Source organism: Penicillium samsonianum, assembly GCF_028829775.1.
Source record: "Penicillium samsonianum strain IBT 33392 chromosome Unknown utg000003l_segment0_segment0, whole genome shotgun sequence".
Classification (NCBI taxonomy): Eukaryota; Fungi; Ascomycota; class Eurotiomycetes; order Eurotiales; family Aspergillaceae; genus Penicillium; species Penicillium samsonianum.
This window is the reverse complement of record NW_026643261.1, coordinates 4,741,188-4,761,786: the sequence shown is the minus strand read 5'-3', so window position 1 is coordinate 4,761,786 and position 20,599 is coordinate 4,741,188. Positions and strand designations below refer to the sequence as shown.

General features: G+C 49.8%; 8 protein-coding genes across 8 annotated transcripts; 7 read left to right on the top strand and 1 right to left on the bottom strand.

The window, feature by feature from the left end:
• Positions 1-199: 199 nt before the first annotated feature.
• Positions 200-1,766, top strand: N7471_005428 (NEDD8-activating protein UBA3; the record flags this gene model as incomplete). The annotated part of the gene is made up of 6 exons (XM_057278147.1): positions 200-267; positions 317-418; positions 468-473; positions 534-613; positions 663-959; positions 1,015-1,766. The coding sequence occupies 6 exons, from the start codon at positions 200-202 to the stop codon at positions 1,764-1,766; spliced, it is 1,305 nt and encodes a 434-aa protein (XP_057137757.1).
• A 67-nt stretch (positions 1,767-1,833) lies between these two features.
• Positions 1,834-3,304, bottom strand: N7471_005427 (DNA-directed RNA polymerase core subunit RPC40). Its single transcript, XM_057278146.1, has 3 exons — positions 3,230-3,304; positions 3,075-3,179; positions 1,834-3,001 (listed from the first exon to the last, which is right to left on the bottom strand). The coding sequence occupies exons 1-3, from the start codon at positions 3,272-3,274 to the stop codon at positions 2,027-2,029; spliced, it is 1,125 nt and encodes a 374-aa protein (XP_057137756.1). The 5' UTR covers positions 3,275-3,304; the 3' UTR covers positions 1,834-2,026.
• Positions 3,305-3,693: 389 nt separating this feature from the next.
• N7471_005426 (NADH-quinone oxidoreductase subunit D) lies at positions 3,694-5,245 on the top strand (the record flags this gene model as incomplete). The annotated part of the gene is made up of 3 exons (XM_057278145.1): positions 3,694-4,356; positions 4,427-5,147; positions 5,208-5,245. 3 exons carry the CDS (start codon positions 3,694-3,696, stop codon positions 5,243-5,245), a joined length of 1,422 nt encoding a protein of 473 aa, XP_057137755.1.
• Positions 5,246-6,677: 1,432 nt separating this feature from the next.
• On the top strand, positions 6,678-7,753 carry N7471_005425 (uncharacterized protein; the record flags this gene model as incomplete). Its single annotated transcript, XM_057278144.1, has 4 exons — positions 6,678-6,780; positions 6,837-6,940; positions 6,994-7,018; positions 7,080-7,753. The coding sequence occupies 4 exons, from the start codon at positions 6,678-6,680 to the stop codon at positions 7,751-7,753; spliced, it is 906 nt and encodes a 301-aa protein (XP_057137754.1).
• Positions 7,754-8,495: 742 nt separating this feature from the next.
• On the top strand, positions 8,496-9,215 carry N7471_005424 (uncharacterized protein; the record flags this gene model as incomplete). Its single annotated transcript, XM_057278143.1, has 1 exon — positions 8,496-9,215. One exon carries the CDS (start codon positions 8,496-8,498, stop codon positions 9,213-9,215), a length of 720 nt encoding a protein of 239 aa, XP_057137753.1.
• Positions 9,216-9,902: 687 nt separating this feature from the next.
• N7471_005423 (uncharacterized protein) lies at positions 9,903-11,172 on the top strand (the record flags this gene model as incomplete). The annotated part of the gene is made up of 2 exons (XM_057278142.1): positions 9,903-10,140; positions 10,205-11,172. 2 exons carry the CDS (start codon positions 9,903-9,905, stop codon positions 11,170-11,172), a joined length of 1,206 nt encoding a protein of 401 aa, XP_057137752.1.
• Positions 11,173-12,098: 926 nt separating this feature from the next.
• N7471_005422 (SAP domain-containing protein) lies at positions 12,099-13,022 on the top strand (the record flags this gene model as incomplete). The annotated part of the gene is made up of 1 exon (XM_057278141.1): positions 12,099-13,022. The coding sequence occupies one exon, from the start codon at positions 12,099-12,101 to the stop codon at positions 13,020-13,022; it is 924 nt and encodes a 307-aa protein (XP_057137751.1).
• A 2,544-nt stretch (positions 13,023-15,566) lies between these two features.
• N7471_005421 (uncharacterized protein) lies at positions 15,567-20,120 on the top strand (the record flags this gene model as incomplete). The annotated part of the gene is made up of 1 exon (XM_057278140.1): positions 15,567-20,120. One exon carries the CDS (start codon positions 15,567-15,569, stop codon positions 20,118-20,120), a length of 4,554 nt encoding a protein of 1,517 aa, XP_057137750.1.
• Between the last annotated feature and the right edge of the window lie 479 nt (positions 20,121-20,599).

Here is a 20,599-nt window from a genome sequence, read left to right as displayed (position 1 = left end):
TCAACTCAGCCTCTTCATTACACTGGACTTGAGTACTTTGGTGATCCGATCAAAAGCTGAACTGTATCTGTACCTGATACCACTCCTATCAAGTTCACTCTGTCTGCCTATCCACCGCAACGAGCGTTGACCCGTGTATCGCGACTTGATACTGCGCCTATTTACTCTCACCAGTTGCCCACAGCAGAATCCTATCAAGATGGATGTGGATGTGGAAACCCCAGATGCCCCAGAATCTCCGATTTACGTGGACCAACAAGGTCGATGGTGCGTTGGATGACCCCCGAGACCTCTGATCTGCTCTAATACCCCACAGGAAGCACCTCCACAACGTCCTAAGTAAACGTGGTCCTTTTACAGATGATGACTGGAACCCTGGCGCCGAGCCTATCAATGCTCTGGAGACTGCCAAAATCCTGTAAGTCGATTCATTTCGGAGAAAGTACTTTTGCTAACATGAATCTCAGGGTGATGTTTGTCAACCTCGCAAAGTTGTGGTATTCTATCAAGATGAAGGACTGATTGAAATCTAGCGGAGCTGGTGGACTAGGATGCGAGATCTTAAAGAATCTCGCACTGTCGGGATTCAAAGATATTCATGTCATTGACATGGGTATGTGTTTCAACTCATAATGCCAAGTCTAGAAGCTCACAGTCCACAGACACCATTGACATATCAAATCTCAACCGGCAGTTTCTGTTCCGCCAGGCAGATATCGGAAAGCCCAAAGCTGAAGTCGCCGCTGCGTTTGTGCAAAAGCGAGTGAAGGGAGTGAATATCACACCATACGTCGGCAAGATCCAGGATAAAGATGAAGACTACTACATGCAGTTTAATATTGTCGTCTGTGGCTTGGACAGTATCGAAGCTCGACGCTGGATCAATTCCACATTGATCTCGATGGTCGATGAAGATGACCCTTTGAGTCTGAAGCCACTTGTTGATGGTGGAACTGAAGGTACTTACTTAGATAATCAAGCTCAGCTAAGAACATGTTACTGATATACAAACAGGTTTCAAGGGCCAAGCCCGTGTCATTCTGCCCTCTATCTCATCCTGCATTGAGTGCCAACTGGATATGCATGCACCCCGTCCAGCAGTTCCTCTATGCACTATTGCCACCATCCCGCGCCAGCCTCAACACTGCATTGAATGGGCGCACCAGATCGCATGGCAAGAGAAGCGCAAAGATGACACCTTTGATAGCGACGACATGGAACACATATCGTGGATATACAATGCCGCTCACGAACGTGCCCAGCATTTCCATATCCATGGCGTTACCTTCCAGATGACCCAAGGTGTGGTCAAAAATATCATTCCGGCTATCGCATCAACGAACGCCGTCATTGCGGCCTCCACAACTTCAGAAGTGCTCAAGATTGCCACTAGCTGCAATCCATTCCTATCCAACTACATGATGTATGCTGGCGAGGAAGGAGTGTACACCTACACCTTTGAGGCGGAGAAGAAGCCCGACTGCCCTGTGTGCGGAGAACTTGCCCGGAAGTTGAACGTGGATCCTAATATGACTCTGGGCGAGTTCATCGACAGCCTCGGGGAAAGGGCCGAGGCTCAATTGAAGAAGCCTAGTATGCGGACTGAAGAGAAGACCCTCTACCAGCGCTTCCCACCCCAGCTAGAGGAAATGACCAGACCTCACTTGGTCAAAAAGCTGGCAGATTTGATCGAGGATGGCGAGGAAGTTGCTGTCAGTGACCCAGCGTACACCACCACATTCCGCTTCCGTCTTCACTTCAAGTAAGGGCAACCTGTTCTGCCGTTCCATGTGAAAATTACGAGAAATCAGATAGCTTATGACCGGAATGATTAGCCTTAGTTAACTGCGTAGAATTCAAAAGATAGCTGTTGGGCTCTTTTCCAAGACAATTAACACATCCAGACTCCAGCCTCGTGAGGCGAAGCCCTGATCGACTTTTCGTAAATGTACAGCGCAAAGGCAGCCAAAAAATCCAACGCCAAAGAATGCATATAATAAGGTGTAGCAGAGAAAAGACCCATTGATCAACCCATCAAATCGGTCAGGCCTCTCTTCCACCGGTTGCACTTCAGCTTCATAACCTTGACAGCCTCCAGGAAGAGCATGTCACTCTCAAATTGACCGGTGCTCTCCACGTTGAAGATGAAGTGATCCCGAACCCGTCCCAGCTTGACCTTACCCTGGAACTCATCGTGGCGCAGACACTCTCTGCTGACAGTATCATTGAACGCATCCTTCACGACAGCCTTCTGCTCGCCGGCGTGGCCCTCGTATCCACTTCCACGCTGCGCGGCCTCTGCAGAGGTGACGGGCTCAAGGCCAATCACACCCTTAGGGAAGCACTTGGCAAACTTCTTCGCATCGTCGCCAATGATGGGACGCTCGATCTTAATATCAGGCAAGAGACGGTATGAAGCGGTAGCCACGGGCGAGAACTTGGCGTGGTCGGCACCGATACCCTTCTGGCAGTGGAGTTCCATCTCGATCTTTTGGCCGGGACGAAGCTTGGCGATCAGAATATCCGGGTTGACAGGGGCGATAGCACCATCGCCGACGAAGAACTGTTCCTGACGACCGACGGGCATGTACATGAGGTCCTTGGCGTAAACATGGGCGTTGGTGTACAGCTTGCGGGGGTCCTGCTCGTCCTTGTCTGCGTACTCGTTCTTGTAGCATTCCACGTCGAGATGGAGCACAATGGTGTTGAAGTCGCAGGGGCCATCTTCCTCCTCGGTTCCGTCTTCAGACGCCTTCCTGAACCAGTGCATCCAGTTGATTCCCTCGACAGAACCCTTCAGCGGGATCAGGCCCAGTCGTTGTGCGAGCACTTCGTCTTGAATGACGGAAGTGTTGTTGTGAATGAAGCAGTCTTCAATGGCGATGGTGGGGATCTCGGCCATAAGAATACGACGGAAAGCGTTGGCGACTGAGGCGTCGAGTCCGATCAGCGAGAAGGAAGCCTCAAATCGCTCATTGCGGTGGAATTCGACCTGGAAATTCTGTTGGGTGTAAATGGTCAGAATTGACTGAATCCAGTAGAGTATACCTTCCTGGTAATATTTCAGCACATACATTCTTGAATTCGTCGAGTGCCCACCCATGCGGCTCTCCGGGCCAATGGCCAGGAAAATCTGTAGAGGGGATATTGGTGACGGTTTCCGCATTGATGCCGATGATCTGGGACGATTAGTATTCTGAGCTGCACGGAATCATTGTTGGAGACATACACGGCGGCGCTGCAGCTCCTCCTGCGAGGCAACAAGAGGCGCCATGGTGAGCAACTGTATAGGGTCTGGTGAAGGTTGATGGTAAAATCCGCGATCACCGATAAGAGAGATTTCTCGAAGCAATTTTCTAGTTTGCCTAAGGCAGCAAAGGGGCCTTTAATCTGCGCACATAGGAACGCATTACATAATCCATAAGAGTGGAATTATGTGAGTAATGCACATCACTAAGCCAAGGAAAGTCTAGTGTGGAGCCGGCTCGCACACAGTATAGTGGCCCTTCAAGCCAACCAGCGCACGGCTGATGACCCGGCAGCTTTTCACGTGACCGGCCAAAATGCGACTCCCAACTTAAGACCTTCAGCGAGTTCCCTATCCGTAGCGAGCCATATCCACCCATTGAATGCGCCTGGATTGAGGATCATCTCCCCTCTTTTCCCTCTTGGACCTCCAATTCTCCATCCTCCATGGCCGCTTCTTTCGCCCGCCTAGCGGGCAATGCGCCCAAAAGGCTCTGCCTCCGCCCCTCCTCGCTCAACACATCCATTCCTCGTTCCCGCTCGATAGCTACCTCTGTTCCTCGCCGCCAGGCAGAGGCTACTAGCTACCAGGCCACACGACTTGTGCCGACCGACCCGACCTTCACTTCCCTCGCCAACAAGGGTGTTCCCGAGGACCCCGATGCTGCTGGTCTTGAATCCCAGGCCGAAGGGACTGACCGCAAGATCCGTCATTACACTGTCAACTTTGGTCCTCAGCATCCCGCTGCTCACGGTGTGCTCCGACTGATTCTGGAACTCAATGGCGAAGAGATCGTTCGCTCCGATCCCCACGTCGGTTTGCTTCACCGTGGTACCGAGAAGTTGATCGAGTACAAGACCTATATGCAGGCCCTGCCCTACTTTGACCGATTGGATTACGTCTCCATGATGACGAACGAGCAGTGCTTTTCCTTGGCAGTTGAAAAGCTGCTGAACGTCGACATCCCTGAACGTGCCAAGTGGATCCGTACCTTGTTCGGCGAGATGACCCGAGTCCTGAACCACCTCATGTCCGTCCTGTCCCACGCAATGGACGTTGGTGCCCTCACTCCTTTCCTGTGGGGTTTCGAGGAGCGTGAGAAGCTTATGGTGAGTAATTGAGAGCTTCGTAAAAGCCATCACGGCCAGGTCTTACTTACTGACACTTCGGGTGGTTTAGGAATTCTACGAGCGTGTCTCCGGTGCTCGTCTCCATGCTGCCTACGTTCGCCCCGGTGGTGTGTCGCAGGATATTCCCATTGGTCTTTTGGACGACATCTACCAGTGGGCCACTCAGTTCGGTGACCGCATTGATGAGACCGAGGAGCTGCTCACGGATAACCGTATCTGGAAGGCCAGAACCCAGGGTGTCGGTGTTGTTAACGCCACGGATGCGCTCAACATGAGTTTCACTGGTGTCATGCTCCGTGGCTCGGGTGTTCCCTATGATATCCGCAAGTCGCAGCCATACGATGCCTATGACCAGGTTGAGTTCGACGTTCCCGTCGGTGTCAATGGTGACTGCTACGACCGTTACCTCTGCCGTATGGAGGAGTTCCGCCAGTCCCTCCGTATCATCCACCAGTGTCTGAACAAGATGCCCGCTGGTCCGGTCCGCGTGGAGGACTACAAGATCTCCCCCCCTCCCCGCGCCGCCATGAAGGAGAATATGGAGGCTCTCATTCACCACTTCCTTCTCTTCACTAAGGGTTACTCCGTGCCCCCCGGTGAGACCTACTCAGCCATCGAGGCCCCCAAGGGTGAGATGGCTGTCTTCCTGGTCAGTGATGGCAGTGAGCGGCCATACCGCTGCAAGATCCGTGCTCCTGGTTTCGCCCACTTGGGTGGCTTCGATCAGGTGTCTCGTGGTCACCTGCTCGCCGATGCTGTCGCAATTATCGGTAAGTCTTTTGATCCCTTGGCTTCTTCAATTCCAGCTTCTAACTTTGAATCTCTTCTAGGTACTATGGACCTTGTGTTCGGTGAGGTTGACCGGTAAACGATATTGGAAACGCAATAATAAAAAAGAAAAACCAAACCCGAAGAAAACCTTCCCATGGCATCCTCTTAGATGGTTAGATTCGCCTGTGCTGGGGGGAAAATCAGAAAAGAGGAACCACCCATTTCCTTGATGTGATCTATAAACCCTAGAACTTTCGATGCTGCTAGGGTGTATCAAATGCTCCATGTTTTCTTCCCATGGCGTTGTGCTATTATGTCTTGTCATTCTCCTTTGTCTGTTTTTTTTTCTACCTCTACTGCTTCAAACAAGCCCTGTGTATAGTGAACATCTGATTCTTCTTCTGTGACTGTTTCAATGTAGGGATACTATGTATCCATAAATCTAACCAGCACGAGTTCAAACCTGATTTATATAGTACAAGATATATAGTACAAGAGACCTATATAGACTGATAATTCATATATCGAAATAACCTGAGACGCCACAGCCGTTTTATTCATCACATTTCCAGCAAATAATAACCCGTGGACACCAATGTGGTAAACACGTCCATGGTTTGCCCGTGGCAATATCCATGGACCCCTCTGACCGCTTTTGTTGTTTGCCACGTTTGTCAAGGGAAGTGGCAGAAACTTACCGCCCTGGTGATATAAGAGGGGCCTCCTTCCCCCAGAACTTCCTCTTCTTTTCTTTCTTCTTCAGCTCTCTTTGCCTATTGGCTTAGATCAAGTGTAGTATCTGTTCTTTTCAGTTTAATCTCTGAAAGTTTCCGTCCAGGAAACACTTTGATTATTCCTATTTTTGGACCCCGCGACTTGGCCCCTGTGCTTGCGCATGCCTCGTTGCACAGTGTCATTGGGCTTACACTACCCCCGATCGACGCGAACTCCTTTTTCATCAACTGTTCGGCTTGTCCGGGCGCTTGGAGAAGATGTCTGTTTAGAATCTATGTCCTTGTCAATGCGTTCTATTGATTCCACTCCTTTTGTTTTTGAATGTCTTTTGTAAGCTAGCTCCAAGGTTGCCTAGGTATGGTTAGTTTCCTAGGCAACCTCGAACTAGGAGTTCGACCAACTCGATGCGTCTACCACCCCAACCGCCCAGGTATCATCCCACTCGCTGGTGATTATTAGAATGTCCACCGCTAGAAATGAATGTATAAGTGAACCCAGGCTGATTGATAAGGAGAAATAGCGGTATCCACAGGCACCTAGGCTTTCGTCGCTAGTCTAACAAGAACACTGACAACTTCCTTAATCCTTAAGACATTCACGGTACAAAGAGTATCCATAGAATCAAACATTTGCGATTATAACAGCCTACTTCATCTATTCGGTAACCCCCCGCACCGAGGGCCGGCTTTGTGATGATCTCCAAATCGGCTATATGGCACTGTGCAAGATACAAAAAGATCCAATGATTCTTAATTATGGTGGAGACAATGCGAAATCTATTCGAAATATTCAATATGAGCAAATCAATAGACATCTCTCAGTCAATCCTTTATCCCAAGTGGTTCGGGGGTTCTGCATCATGCATGGCGGTCCTCGTTTCTCACCCTTTGGACTTGAGTGAGTTCAGCTATTCCAACTCTTCCAAAAGCACAATTCTGATTCCTCGATCATAGTTAAGGTCAGGATGCAAATGGAGCAGGGTGGTGTGAAAGCTGGGACACTCAATACTTGCATTCGAATCGTTCAAGGAGAGGGCGTACTTGCGCTTTATAACGGGGTACGTCTAATCAAACACGGTGTTAATTGTGATGAGATACTCATATTCTGAAGCTTTCAGCAGGTTTTATGAGACAGTGTTAGTTCACCTAACTATTCCATCTCTTCCATCGATGCAAATTGACTCATCTATCCGGCAGTAACATATGGCTCAGTCCGCATCGGCCTCTACGAGACACTAAAAGAACAAACCAAAGCGAACAACATTCCCACCCCCCCACCAGTTCTTGGTCTATTAGCAGGAATCTCTGGATTTATTGGCGCGATCTTCGGCAACTCCTCAGATATAGGCAACATCCGCATGCAAAATGACGGTTCACTACCTCCTCATCTTCGTCGCAATTACCGGCACATATTCGATGCGTGGAGACAGATCAAGCACCAAGAAGGATGGAAGGCCTTTGGACAGGGGTTGTGGCCGAATGCTTTCCGCTGTGGTATGATGACCAGCTGCCAGCTTGCATCATATGATGGTTTTAGGGATCTGATAGTGGCAACTACTGGCATTCATAACGATCATCCCGGTTTGCATTTATCGGCGTCGTTCTTGGCGGCGCTGGTTGCTACAACGCTCTGCAGTCCCATTGATGTGATTAAGACTCATTTAATGGGGTCTTCAAGCAAGCAAGGCATATTGTATGTGATGAAGGATCTTACAACCGCAGAAGGAATGAGATGGATCTTTCGAGGGTGGACGCCCGGTTTTGTTCGGCTGGGGCCACAAACTATGGCAACGCTGATTCTTTTGGAGCAGCATAAGAGGTTATATAGGGATTTCAAAGAAACGACAGATACTCGGAAAATCGCACTCTAAGTCAGTCCTTCGACATACTTTGGGCTCTATGAATGACCGAGTATTTGATCTCTCACATTTGGATACCTACATGTACTTATATATGTACCTAACTACATATGTAGGCTTTGTACAATTCATAAAGTTTATGCCAGCAAAATCTTTTCTCCCCACTATGAGAAGTGTACTTTGACCCTTTCATGGCGATATCTTGAAAAGGGTAAAGGGGCAGAGCTAGCTAGAGATATTATAGCTAGGTATTGCCAGAGAGGCCCCTCGCTCTCACCGTTTCGATGTTTTGTTCTACCCAGGTAACTTCTAACCACCGGAGCCTTGAGCGACCGCATGGCGATTACCCAAGACCGTCGACCAGGATATGAATGAAACTTTTGTTTCGACAAGAGTAATCGCGATCTTTTGACGACTGCCAATCAGGCTCATCTTTCTTCCTGCAACTCAGCTTTGCTTTACCATCCACCACATCCAAGCTGTCAGCCCTCTTGGCCCAGCTGTCACCCTGGGCCTCTACCCTCCCTCCTATCTTCTATGGAACCTATCTACTTGCTGCTATCATTACCATCTTTTTCAAAATCCCCTCTGCCCACCGCAGTCAGTCGTTGATCTCCCTCGAGGTCGATCGCAGATGTTATCAGGTACACACCCAAACACGCTGGATCACGATTCGAGATATGAAAATCTCTAGTCAGCTCTTGGCCGAAACGCATGAGAAGTGATTGAATCTCGCTTTTCCAGCTCAGCATCAATGGAAACCCCACAAGATCACCAGTCTGAACGACTAACTTCAACCCCTACGACACCTCTACTCTTCACGTTTCCCGCCGAGATACGTTTGAAGATATTTGGCTTCTGCGTCCCCCGAAAATGTGCAATCAAAGTGACAAGCGCGATGTACCGGCCCTACGGGGTCGAACCTGTAGTTTCCACGCGTGACCCGTCCTTCTACCACGACAAGTTCTCCAACACCAGCCCTCTCTGGACTAACATTTTACATGTTTCGAAACAAATGAGCGATGAATGCTTGGACATCCTGTATGGCGAGAGCTTGTTCGAAGTCTACCTGAACAGAGGAGCTGAAGCTACGCTGAAGAAAACATTCAGCAAAGAGAATCTCCAGCGAATCCGATTCATTCTCGCCATCGCCCCCGGCCCATGTTTTAGCGGCGAACTGAACCCACCCGATATTCCTTTCTGGGCCATGACGATCCCAAACCTGAAGTTGTTTGAATGGGTGACCCAACCGGACAAACGAGCCGAGCAGCACATGAGCGATCTCGTGATGAAGCAAGGGTTGGAGGGCTGGATGGAGTGGACGGACGCATACTTGGACTGCTTTGGCGAATTTCTGGTGGATGGGGTGGAGTTCAAAATGAGACTTGACAAAGGAGATGGTGAATATAGGCAGATTGGGAGACTTGCTTTCCGGCGAGGACCTTTCTTCAAGAAGGATGGGCAGCAGAAATGAGTTGACGAGAGCCATGGGGATCCAAGAGGGATTCCTCCACAATGAATGTTTAGATTAGGTTTATCCTTCAAATACAAAGTCTCGAACCGTGTTATGAGATATCTAGATCCAAGCCGCTAAATCCAGCACTGCTAAGTAATGCTTAATTCATTACGAATTGATCATCGTAGAATCTGGCCTGGGAAGCTCTTCATCTTCGTAGCTCCACAAACTTGCGATACATATGTATTTTTAGCCCTGGAACATTTTCTGATAATTATCCAGAACCCCTCATATATGTTTTTGGTGGGACTGCTCACGCCCCGGGCCCTCCAGCGCTCGACTGCACTCCCTGTCACAGCCTTACAACAAAAGCCAGGAAAGGAGAAGAACTGCATACATGTTTGTTAGAACCTATCGATTTCCAATGAAGCTGTAAAAGCCTCAAGCTAAGGTAACTACCTCAGGCATTTGCAGATGACAATGACTTTATCTGCCGGCCTCTCTCCCTCTCTCTCATCTCTCTCCTCTCTCACATCTATCACATCTATCGGAATCTATCGGAATCTATCATATATATCACGTCTCACCCCTCTCTCACATCTCTCTCCATCGTCATCATCCCAGTTCTACATCACGAATACAGCCTTGTGTCTCTCTAGTACTAGCCATATTCTCTGGATACTCTTGTATCCGGATGCAAGCAGCATGCCCCGTCGATGGCGAGAGCCGCGAGAGTATCGAAGACGATATCCTGCCTGCAATCTGTGTGGTGAGAAAATTTGCAGCTTTTCGACCACTGAGATTTCCGAGATCCTATATCGCAATGCACCGAAAGATCTGAACATTCTCTCACCGCACAATCCATGGATCCAAGGAAGACCAGCAGATCTGGATGATATACACTTCGATGAGATGTGGACATGGTCTTGCCCGTTTCGAGTTGGTAGGTGTTGTTTTTCAAAGCCTTGATTAGATGATCGTTATTCTAACCTTGAGTGTGGTCTCAGTGATGTTTAGGCTTGAGAAGGAAGGACCCAGATTCCATCTCTCTGGTGTTGGCGAGCTTCGACCGACCCATAAAGTAAGCCTCCCACAGGATGAGGACGAAATGATTTTGTGGAATCACCGAAGCGAAAGTCAGCACGCCCCTCTAATTCCGAACTTTGTCTCGACGCCGGCATATCCGCTGGGACATCTGCTAGGAGACGGATACCACAAAGCATTTCCTATGCACGAACGATGCTGGCACCTCATGACCCGAATTCTCGACGTAGAGTTGATCAAAAAGGATATGGATATATTCTTCCGTGCAATGTGCGAGCCACAGCGCGTCACATGGCGAGAAGTTAACTCAAGCCATGTCCCCCCCGTGTACAAGGAATGGCTTGAGTTCATTTCCGGTTTAACACCAATATCCTACCTAATTCCTCTGCGATTTCGAGCCAAGGATGATGCGAATCCAAGTCATATGCCTCGTCACTTTCGCAGCGCAGATCCTCTGAATGACTCCTACATGAAGAACCTGATTGCCAAGTACACAGCCAAGTACACCAAGCAGAGGGAGAAGGGATTTGAGCCAGTGTCGCAATACTCATCACCCACGCATACAATGTCCCGACGATCCCAGGCTACTTTCAAACCCAGGAACGTGCTTCTTCCAACCGAACTCATCTTGAACATCGCAGACTATTTGGAACATCACAAGGATATCCAAACTCTGCTTTGGGTGTTTCCGCGTTGGCACTCAATGATCCCTGATAGCTACTGGAGACGTCGATTCATTGATGATAACTATCTAGAGAATGATCAGTTCCCACCAGCGGATGCTCTTGATTGGCAGCATGTCTATCTCAATACTGACAAGCTATTACGACCCTCGTGGGGATGGCGGAACAGGCAGCGTATCTTGAGTCGACTTGAGGAGACGAAAGCCCGATTCTTGCAGCAACTGGAGCAGAAAGAGATTCAAGACTGAGGCATAGTTGAGGGTGGAAGAGCTTGCAAGGACCGAAAGAATGTTTACCGGCCACAGACACATCGTTGGGGGTGCTTTTCAGCTTCAATTCTTTTTTTCCTACTTGCATTAGTTTGAAATTTTCAATGATTGAACCGAATTCAACGACTAATCGTGTGCTTTTTGTCTGCTTTGCACTCCGTATCTTGACAACAACCTTGGCATGGCATGATAGCAGCGCATAGTTCATGCGATGCCGGAGGAAGCAACGTGGCGTATGATGTAGTCTATGTATAAACCTGCTTCTGTTGTGGCGCAGTGCATGCAGGTTGCCATATTTCCCCCAACAAGCTGTCGTGGTTCTCTATACGTTGTACAACTGTCAGCCTCTGATTCGGAGATTAAAGCGCCTGTTAAATTTTTGGCGAGCTTTTTGTCTTCGCCTGAATCCCCAACTAGACTAGCAGCCTCTGCATTGTGGCGTGTTGATCGCTGCGCGGAGCACTCTAGCTGCCAATGACAATGGATCTTTGTCGCATCTCGTATCCTCTGAAAGAAAATCCGGATAATTGAGCATCCATGGATACATTGGAGAAGTGTCATATTGTATTGGTTTTCTGCTCGGACTCGCCGAATTATATGTTCATCCAAAGCTTCAAGAAGAGGTGGATCTGGCTTTGTTGCCTGGTGTCCGGGTGGCCAATAGGATCATTCTAAATTGCTTATGTAATTGGTGTAATTGCCCGGGCAGCTGGGGACCTCCACTGGGTAAGATCGCGTCTCTGAGTGTCTTTCCTTCAGCAATCCAACTTCCATTCTTTTGTTTATCCCGCAGTATAAGATTTGGTCTGCAGTGAATATCAAACATCTGATTATTATCACAATTACTTCTGCTTCTACCCTCTCTCCCTTTCACCAATTCCACCCTACCTATCTCCGATCGCAAAATGGCCACCGACTACAGCAAGAAGACCAACGCCGAGTTGGTCGAGATCCTTAAGACTCGCTCTCTCCCCCACACCGGAAAGAAGGCCGACATGGTCTCGCGCCTCCAGGAAGCCGACGAGACCAAGCCATCCGACGCTCCTGCCGCAGCTCCTGCCGCAGCCAAGACTGACGCCGCCGAGGACGTCATTGACTGGGACGACGAACCTGCCGAGACAATTATCGAGCCATCCACAGAAGCCGGCGCAGCTGCGATTGCCGCAGGTGGCCAGGGCGCAGTTTCCAACCCCGTCGCTGTCCCCAACCAGCAGCTCGACGAGAACCCCGCCACCACCGAGGACTTGAAGGTCGAGGCGACCGGCGCCGTCGCTGAACCAACCACTCAGCCCGAAGCCGCGACTGAACAGAAGCCTGCCGTCGATTACACACGAGGACTGCCCCAGACCGATCTGGAGGCGGAGCTGGCGAAGCGCAAGGCTCGCGCGCAGAAGTTCGGTATTGTTGAGGATGACGACACAGCATTGAAGGAGGCTACGAAGCAGCTGGAGCGCGCCAAGCGATTCGGCACTGGCGCCGAGGCTGAGACTACCCCCGCTGCCGGTGTAAGTCGTCTTGACCAGGCACTTCCTGATGAGCGCTCCCGCAAGAGACGTAATGAGTCCCGCAGCGACAACCGCAACGACCAGGGTGGTCGTGGAGGTAAGAGACGTGATACTGGACGTGACACTGGACGTGACAATGGACGCAACCGCAACCGTCAACGTGGGGATGGAAACCGCAACCGCGACCGTGGCGATGGTGGGAACAAGACCAACGCTGGCGTGAAGAAGCCTAATGCCGGTGGGAACACTGCCCAAAAGTCTTGGAGTGAGAAGGATAATGCGGCCATGGAGGCTCGCAAGAAGCGGTTTGCAGCTGCTGCTTGAATGTTTCCAATAGTTTGCTTTGTCTGGTCTTTGACTTGGGCTTCGGTTCCATCTCTTGTTCTTTCATCATGGGCGTTTGTGTGTTGATATGCTACCGGACAATTTCAGGGTCAACCATTCCATTCTATTTGTTTTAATATATGTGGATCTCAATGAAAATGTACAAGTGTATGGAGTTTTATATTTTGTAGCGCGGAAGTAGCCTGTCCGTATGTCCATGGTGGTGTATGTGTATGAGGACACCGGATATCTCTCAACACGTGGACTTATCCATTTCCCATATCTAAGCACCGACCTACTCTACCCAGGGAAAACTCAATCTTAACTTCTCTTGCGGCCCCCAGAACTAATTCCCCGGTGACTGCGTGCGAAGTCAGCTGAAGAGTGCATTAGTCGCTTGTTCCTGCAGGATGGGCGTCGACCAGTACGACCAGTCACTCGGCGAGTATTGGCCAGATCGTGATTGTGGGACCTCAAACTCTTCCTTTACTACTCCGTATGAGAGTCCGAGAGTATTCTGTATGAAGTACGGAGTACGGAATACAATATTACAATAGCAATATGCAACATTCACTGGTCAATGTCATTCTAGACTCATTTCCCGTTGTCATTCGTCGTTCCTATTGCCCAGATTAACGCCCTCCCCACTTAGCTCAGTGGCCTCCCCGCGAATCGCAACCCACAACTCACTTTTTTTTTAGATGGTGGCTGCGAGCTAACATTTGAATTCTCGTCTAGGGCTTGTTCATTGCTCGATTATCCGGTGGGCCATCACAGCCCAGTGACTAGCGGGCTCCACCGTCTCGAGGCTCCACGGCTTGCACATCGAACACCCCAGTCCAAGGACGAAATGGCTCTTTGTGGATAGTCACTGGCTCTTCGAATCATACAAGTCTAGACGTTAGACTCAACTTTAAAGCCCCCTCGCTTTCTTCCTTGAACTTTGAAAGGATGTTCCCCGAAAGGTTCGGGACGGGCCTCTGTACCAAACTATGGACAGCTATGGCCGTTGGGAAATATTGAGACTTCAAGTTAACATGTCTCAGAATATACGACATCAAAAACGTTGACTCGGAAATGAATATGCGACTGTTTCGGAAAAGATGAAGCATTTTAGGGTAGAGACACCCTTACGTCTATCCGCATATGCATGGTCCCTTGAAACCACGTTGGGAAATTCTCCGAATGCCCGGGAAAGGCTGGAATTGCAAACCGCCAAAAAAATTAAAAGAACGAAAATGAAAATCACCTTCACGTCGATCATTTTACCATTTAGGTTTGACTCGTTCGGCGTCTCCGAATGCGCTGTCTAGGAGGCGAGGGAGACGCGATAACCAGACTGGTTGTCAATACGAGATTGTCGCTACATCAATGTAGTGTTCCAATCCTGCAGATACTCAGCTTGAGTCTATCAGCTGATCTGATGTGCGGACGAGTCACGATTTGTAGGGGGTTTTTTTAACGACTCAAGCCATGCATGACGAATAGCCTATGGTACGCCACGGGTTGTACCACTGCCCTGTCACGTTGTGTCTGGCCCGATACCTGGGGGTGTTTGCCGCCGCGAGCCCATACTGTCTAATCAAAGCAGCCAACGACAAGTCCGTGCTAAGGGAGAACCCTCGAGTGGACCGGCTTTTACCTCCCCATATGGGCTCCCGTGCGCGCAATTCTCTTGATCCGGCCACTGGGGGATCGCCCTGGTTATTTGTAGAATTCCCCTTTTGACTTTGCGATGGGGGCTATCGTCGCTTCAGAAGCACCGCGCAACTTTCGCGACTGGTCCTTTTGATACGCTCCAGGTCTTTGCAGTCTCGATTCCTTCCCGTCTTATCACAGTAGTCACATTACTCTCTTGCCAATGAGATCCCTGGCTACGTTCTTTCTATATAGCCATTCCGGTTTCGAGGCATTTTCCCCCACATCCGAGGGGCAACCCCAGTAGCACATAAATCTCTGGCGTCTCGGAAATTCCTCAATATCCTTGATCTTTTTGACTTTCGTTTTGACAACACAATTTATTTTTGCATACTTCCAGATTTTATCTCTGACGTGGCCAACGCTGGAGAGCCCTGAGATACAACGCCACATTGCTCCAGACTGTGGCGAAGCAGCTGCAGCTTTAAGGCTTCGCCGATCCACAGTGGACTTTTCTCGTTTATCTACTGACTTCTGTGAGTCCATGTGTCTTTTCTTTTTCGTTATGATTCTTAACATCCTTGCAATGTCTATTGACACTTAATTTTTAGTGCGACTTTGAGATACCATTGTTTTTGCGAATTCAATCTACTTTTACTTAATACTATACCCCCACTCTCAAGCGCTAGGCGCCCATCAATATTGATCTTTTCGTTTGACATGATTCAGATGCTGTGAGCTTACATACTGAACATGACCAAGACCAAGTTGGACCAAAGAGCTGATTAAACCAGATAGCCATATACCCCCATAACGACGTGATGGTTACTATAACGAAGTACATGTACCCACCGTTTAATCATTTGTCCCCGGATTGGAGCCGGGAACTTCACTCATCCGTACGCCATGTCGTATAATTCTGGCCATCACATGCCACACGATGCTTCTTCTTCAAACTTATCACATACCAATGCTGGTGCCTATGGCCGACCTCCGCGATCCCAAATTGCGAGACCAGTCAATCATACCCCTAGGAGCAGAACATCGTCATTCTCAGATGTCGAAGATACTGGCCCTGTATCAGCGCTGTCGGCTACCAATCGATCTACCAGTCGTGGAAATCGCCTGTCCATGCTTCCGCGCCCCAGTATTGGTAGCACACCCTCTCCAATTACGCCAGTGTCTGCTTCCTCTTCTCAGAATTCCACCCAGCCAATTCCTTCCTCGTTTTCGAGCCCGGAGATTAATAAGCCCTCGCCTTTCGTTGCTGGACAACAATTGCCCCCGCCAAAACGAGCACGGAATGTTCTTCGAAGGAGGGCACCGACAATAGGGAAACATGTGGAGCAATTGCACTCTGACAAGCTTAGCCTTGTTATTCCGCAAGAGCCTCATTCTCTCGTTATGAACAATGCGTCAGGACACGGAAACTCGTCATCCTCACTTTTAGGGCAATCAGCTTCCTCTTACAAACCAAACCACAAGAATGATAGTAATGTGGCGGTGAACTCGGTGAGGTCTAGGTTCAATGGTCCGGTGGAACTGGCAAGTCTTCGAACGACAGTTGATACGCAAAACTTGCCAGCACCTCCCACTCCCTTCTTATTGTCAAGTAGCCCCTCGACAAGATACTCGGAGTCTCCGAGTATTTGGAGTCGGGGGTCTACCCCAACATCATTATCGTCATATTCCCCGGGCATTACAAAGATTGGTCGTCTGAGACAACCGAGCCCGTCTCAAACAAGATTGCCAGTCTTCTCTCCTCCACCGACACACGCAAGCCCTCAGCAAGAAAGACCGGAGTTCAAGACTCAAAAGCGGGTACTTGCTACAAAGCCTTCTGGTCCAAGCTCAGTAGGGACCGGCAAAAGCCAGGGAGTACCACCATCTAAATCTCCCTCCACAGTACCCCGAGGCCCACCTTGCAGTCCACCGCCAAGAAAGTCATCGGTCAATTTCAGCCCCTCAAAAGCTTCGGACATCGACGTTGAGCAGGCTCGGAAGGAAGTGGAGGAAGCCGAGAGGCGTCTGTTTGACCCACAAAGAGTTATGGAATGTTCCCCCTCACGGAATGCGGAGACACCACAAACTCCACCACGACCGAGCAGAGATGGAACGCATCGCTTAGAGATTGAAACATCGCCGATTGTTCAAAGCAACCTTCGGTATCTTAGAACAACGGGCCACACAAGACGCGAGTCGATAGAAAAGACCCTAGCGACCCAACAGCCACATCCAACTCCCAACCAGTCTACCGCTGCATCCATTGACTCACTGCAATCAAGAAGCATCTCTCAAGTCCCTTCGCGGAATGACGAATCTCTCATACTATCCAAAAAGACGCCTCGGACATTAACCAAAGAAACTCCCAAAGAGAAGCTGGATACAAAGCAAATACCAACGCAAAAACGGTTCGGTCTGTTCGCAAAGAAGTCCAAGCCAGATATGTCAGAGAATTTAACGGATCAAGCTCGAGCAACTCGCAAAGGTCCAGCCGCAGGAACAGGCCACGAGGGCTACGGAAAATATGGACAGCGCGGCCGCAAAGCAAGCGGTAGTAGGAGCAGCGGAACGAGAACCAGATCAACAAGCACGACACGGAGTGCCGCCAGCAAAGGGAGTCAATCGAGTCGCCCGGAGTTGGACATTGACGATTTTCTAATGAGCCGTCTGGAGCCTGTCATTATCAATGGCGGTGGACTAGACGGTGCATCGTTGTCACGAACACACAGCGAGCAAAGCTTCAGCAGCATGAGCGTTGCGTCGACTTCGAACTTGCCGCAGCAAAAACTGCTATCATACTCGACTAGCCAGTCTACCGAGTCCCTCGCAACTTCGACGGGGACATTTGGCGAGACTATTACGCCAAGTTATTCTAATGGCGCTAGGCCGATGGAAAGCAAGAGCCCTGAGTACCAATCTAACGCGAGTGATCGTCCAAATGCATCGAAGTCACGCATGCCTGTCCCAAGAGGAAAGAGACACGGCATTTTTGCGAACCCCCAGGCTGCTGTCACAAACACGTCTCTTCTTAGCCATGAACCAAGCACTGCTGCCTCACATGAACCGAAGCGTGCTGAAAAGTCCCCCGAAAAAACCACCAAGCCCGAGCAGGTCGAGAAGCAACAAGCCAAGAAAGGAAAGACATCCATGTGGAACTTCTTCCAGAAGAACCGCGCCAACGACCATAAGAGCTCCATTCCTCCAACAACCTCATCCCAAACTGCGAAACTTCATGCGGCGATCTCCCCGGTTCTGAACACTCGGCCCGTGGCCCATTACGCCTTGGTGGATGCTGATTCGGACGAGCTCGATGAAATCATCAACAACATCGAAGACTCACCACCAACCGAGGAGGAAACAATTTTCCATCCGGTGGAAGTTCCAAGAGGCTTGAGCATCAGAAAAAGAAAGCCATCAATTCTGTTGCCATCTCCGCCAAAGATGCATGGCGAGTTCGAAAATGATGATCGGCCATCGCCGAGAACCGCCATGTTCAATCGTAACCTTATGGCCCCGGAGCTCGAGACGTCACCTGAACAACGCCCACGCTTGGCCTCTGTCGGTCGGATCCCACAGGTAGTTTCGCGCCGCGATAGAAATCATCACCCCGCCATGCAGTCATTCTCGCGTCCGTTCAGTGTTGTCGAATCGCCTTCCCTCACGATTCCAACGACGGAAGGCTCATACGAATCCCCACTTGTCGCCAATGTTCCGTTGGATTTGGGGATTGGTCCAAGCGAATCTTCAGACTGGGGCCATGGGTTCAACCCGACTTTTAGCGCTTCCGAAGAGACCAGCGCTTTGGAGTTTCTTGCCGGACCGTTCTCAACGTATGAGTTTCTTCAATTTCCGCCGAAGAAAGGCTCAACATCGTCGGATAGCTCTGGAGCTCTGGCTGCAGTTACAGCCGTTGCGCCGATTCCAGGTTCTCCGCCGACTGAGGACGAGGTGTGGAATGAGTACGACGATCTTATTGATCACGTTCTGTCACCAGATGAACCGAAGCCTGAGGAGTCGGGAAAGACTGAAGAAGAGGACAGATTTGAACTTGCAACGATGGCAAGCAGGGCTCTTCAGGACGAGTTGAATAATGCCAATCATCCTCAGTCAGTGCCTGGTGGCAATTCGGTCCGCTCGAGTGGCAGCTCTGTTCATCTTCGCCGTTCTCAGATTGTCTCTGCTTTGCAATCATCTACCGCCCCTTCGTCTCAGCCGTCTTACAATGATCTCGTTGCTGCATATAGAGGCTTAAATGATGAGAAGACCCAGCAGACTGCCAATCCTACTGAACAGCCTTCTTCGACAGATCAGCACCGTGAAGAGCAGTCTACATTTCTCCACTCCCTCGCTGCTGTTCCTTCGCCTAGACTAAAGTTCCACCGAGAACAAGAAGCCGCATCTTCGGAGCGTGAGTGGGACGCAGTGACGCGGACTAACATGCGTTCTGCCTCGCTCATGACTAGTCGCTGGTTATCTTTCGGCCGAGTCCTTTTCAGCCCTGCACATAACCATGTCAAGGCCGGAGGACAAGGGCGAATTCTTGTGGTCGACGGACTGGGAAATGATGACTGGTCTTTCTACTGTTCCTTGACGTATCCCGATGCCGAGGTATACAGTCTAGGTGGACGTCCTGTATCCGCGGCACCTCCCCACCCCGCCGCATGGCAGCCCCCTACCAACCACCACACCGTGTATCACGCAGGACTGGACAACCCCCTCCCCTTCCCAAAGGATTACTTCACAGTCGCCGTACTACGATTCCCCGCTGTCTGCTCCGAGACCGTGCAAGGCAACATCATCCAAGAATGCAGACGCGTTCTCCGCACTGGCGGGTATCTAGAAATGAGCCTTCTAGACCGCGACATGGTCAACATGGGACCTCACACACGCAAAGCTATCCGCCAACTCAAAGAAATGACCTGTCTCTCAGACTCGACCCTCAGCCTGAAACCAACCAGTGACAGCGTCCAACGCGAGCTCGGAGCCCAGGGCTTCGACAGTCTCCGTCGCTGCATGGTTCGAATTCCAGTTGCAGGAATGGTCCTCCGATCCTCCGACTCCAGCTCATCAGCCCACTCCATTTCAACAGCTACCCCTTCCACTGCTTTCTCGCTGCCTACTATATCTGTCACAACTACTGGTGGTAGCCAAAGTACGGGAATGGCCTCTAAATCCCCCTCCAATGATGCGAATATCTCTCTCGGCGATTTGCTCTCCGATCCTTCCCCTTCTCCGGCAAACGATGAGTCAATCGCTAAGATCGTTGCCCGCGTCGGACGCTGGTGGTATTCGAAATGCTACGAGGATCCTATTTTCTCGACTGCAAATACTGATCCGAGTATTTGGAATGACCGAAAGGTACTCCGCGAGTGCCAGAAGCGTGGGACCGGGTTCCGCATGTTCATTGCATACGCCCAGAAGCCTAGTGAGGTTCCGCGACGCACGGCAAGTGTGTAATGGAACAACACATTGATATGTTTCATTTTTCATCTTTATTCTTTTCGTTTTTCGTTTCGTTTTCGGCTTTTCTTTTTTCTTTTTATGAGATACATGATTGATTGAACTCTACGCTGCATGGAAAAATACCCATATATATGCCTTTATGAAGTCTGATTGTTTTTGAGCGTTTGGAAAATATGGACTTTGTGGCTTACGCTCAAGGTTTGCATTGCTTCTACTTGTTTTTTTTTATTCGATATGGCGTGCATGATGCTATGATTGATATGTGCCATAGAGGAAGAGGGGTGTGTTGTGTCGGATTTCCATTGTACAAGCAGGACTTAATATGGATAAACAATTACTTTAATTATTTCTATCCCTAGAGACCTGAAATTCAGCGAGAGACAGTAGTAAGATAAAAGATGTTAGTATGAGCATGCTCAACAAGAAATCCTAAGAAGTCTACATGGTTATTCCGCAGGTGCAGTTTCATAGCC

What these genes read in the sequence shown, in the direction of transcription:
- N7471_005427 (XM_057278146.1), bottom strand. Translation starts at nt 3,274, where the DNA reads ATGGCGCCTCTTGTTGCCTCGCAGGAGGAGCTGCAGCGCCGCCGT. An exon ending in AGGAGCTGCAGCGCCGCCGT is followed by an intron (nt 3,180 to 3,229) that starts GTATGTCTCCAA and finishes TAATCGTCCCAG; the next exon opens with ATCATCGGCATCAATGCGGA. An exon ending in CACTCGACGAATTCAAGAAT is followed by an intron (nt 3,002 to 3,074) that starts GTATGTGCTGAA and finishes TACACCCAACAG; the next exon opens with AATTTCCAGGTCGAATTCCA.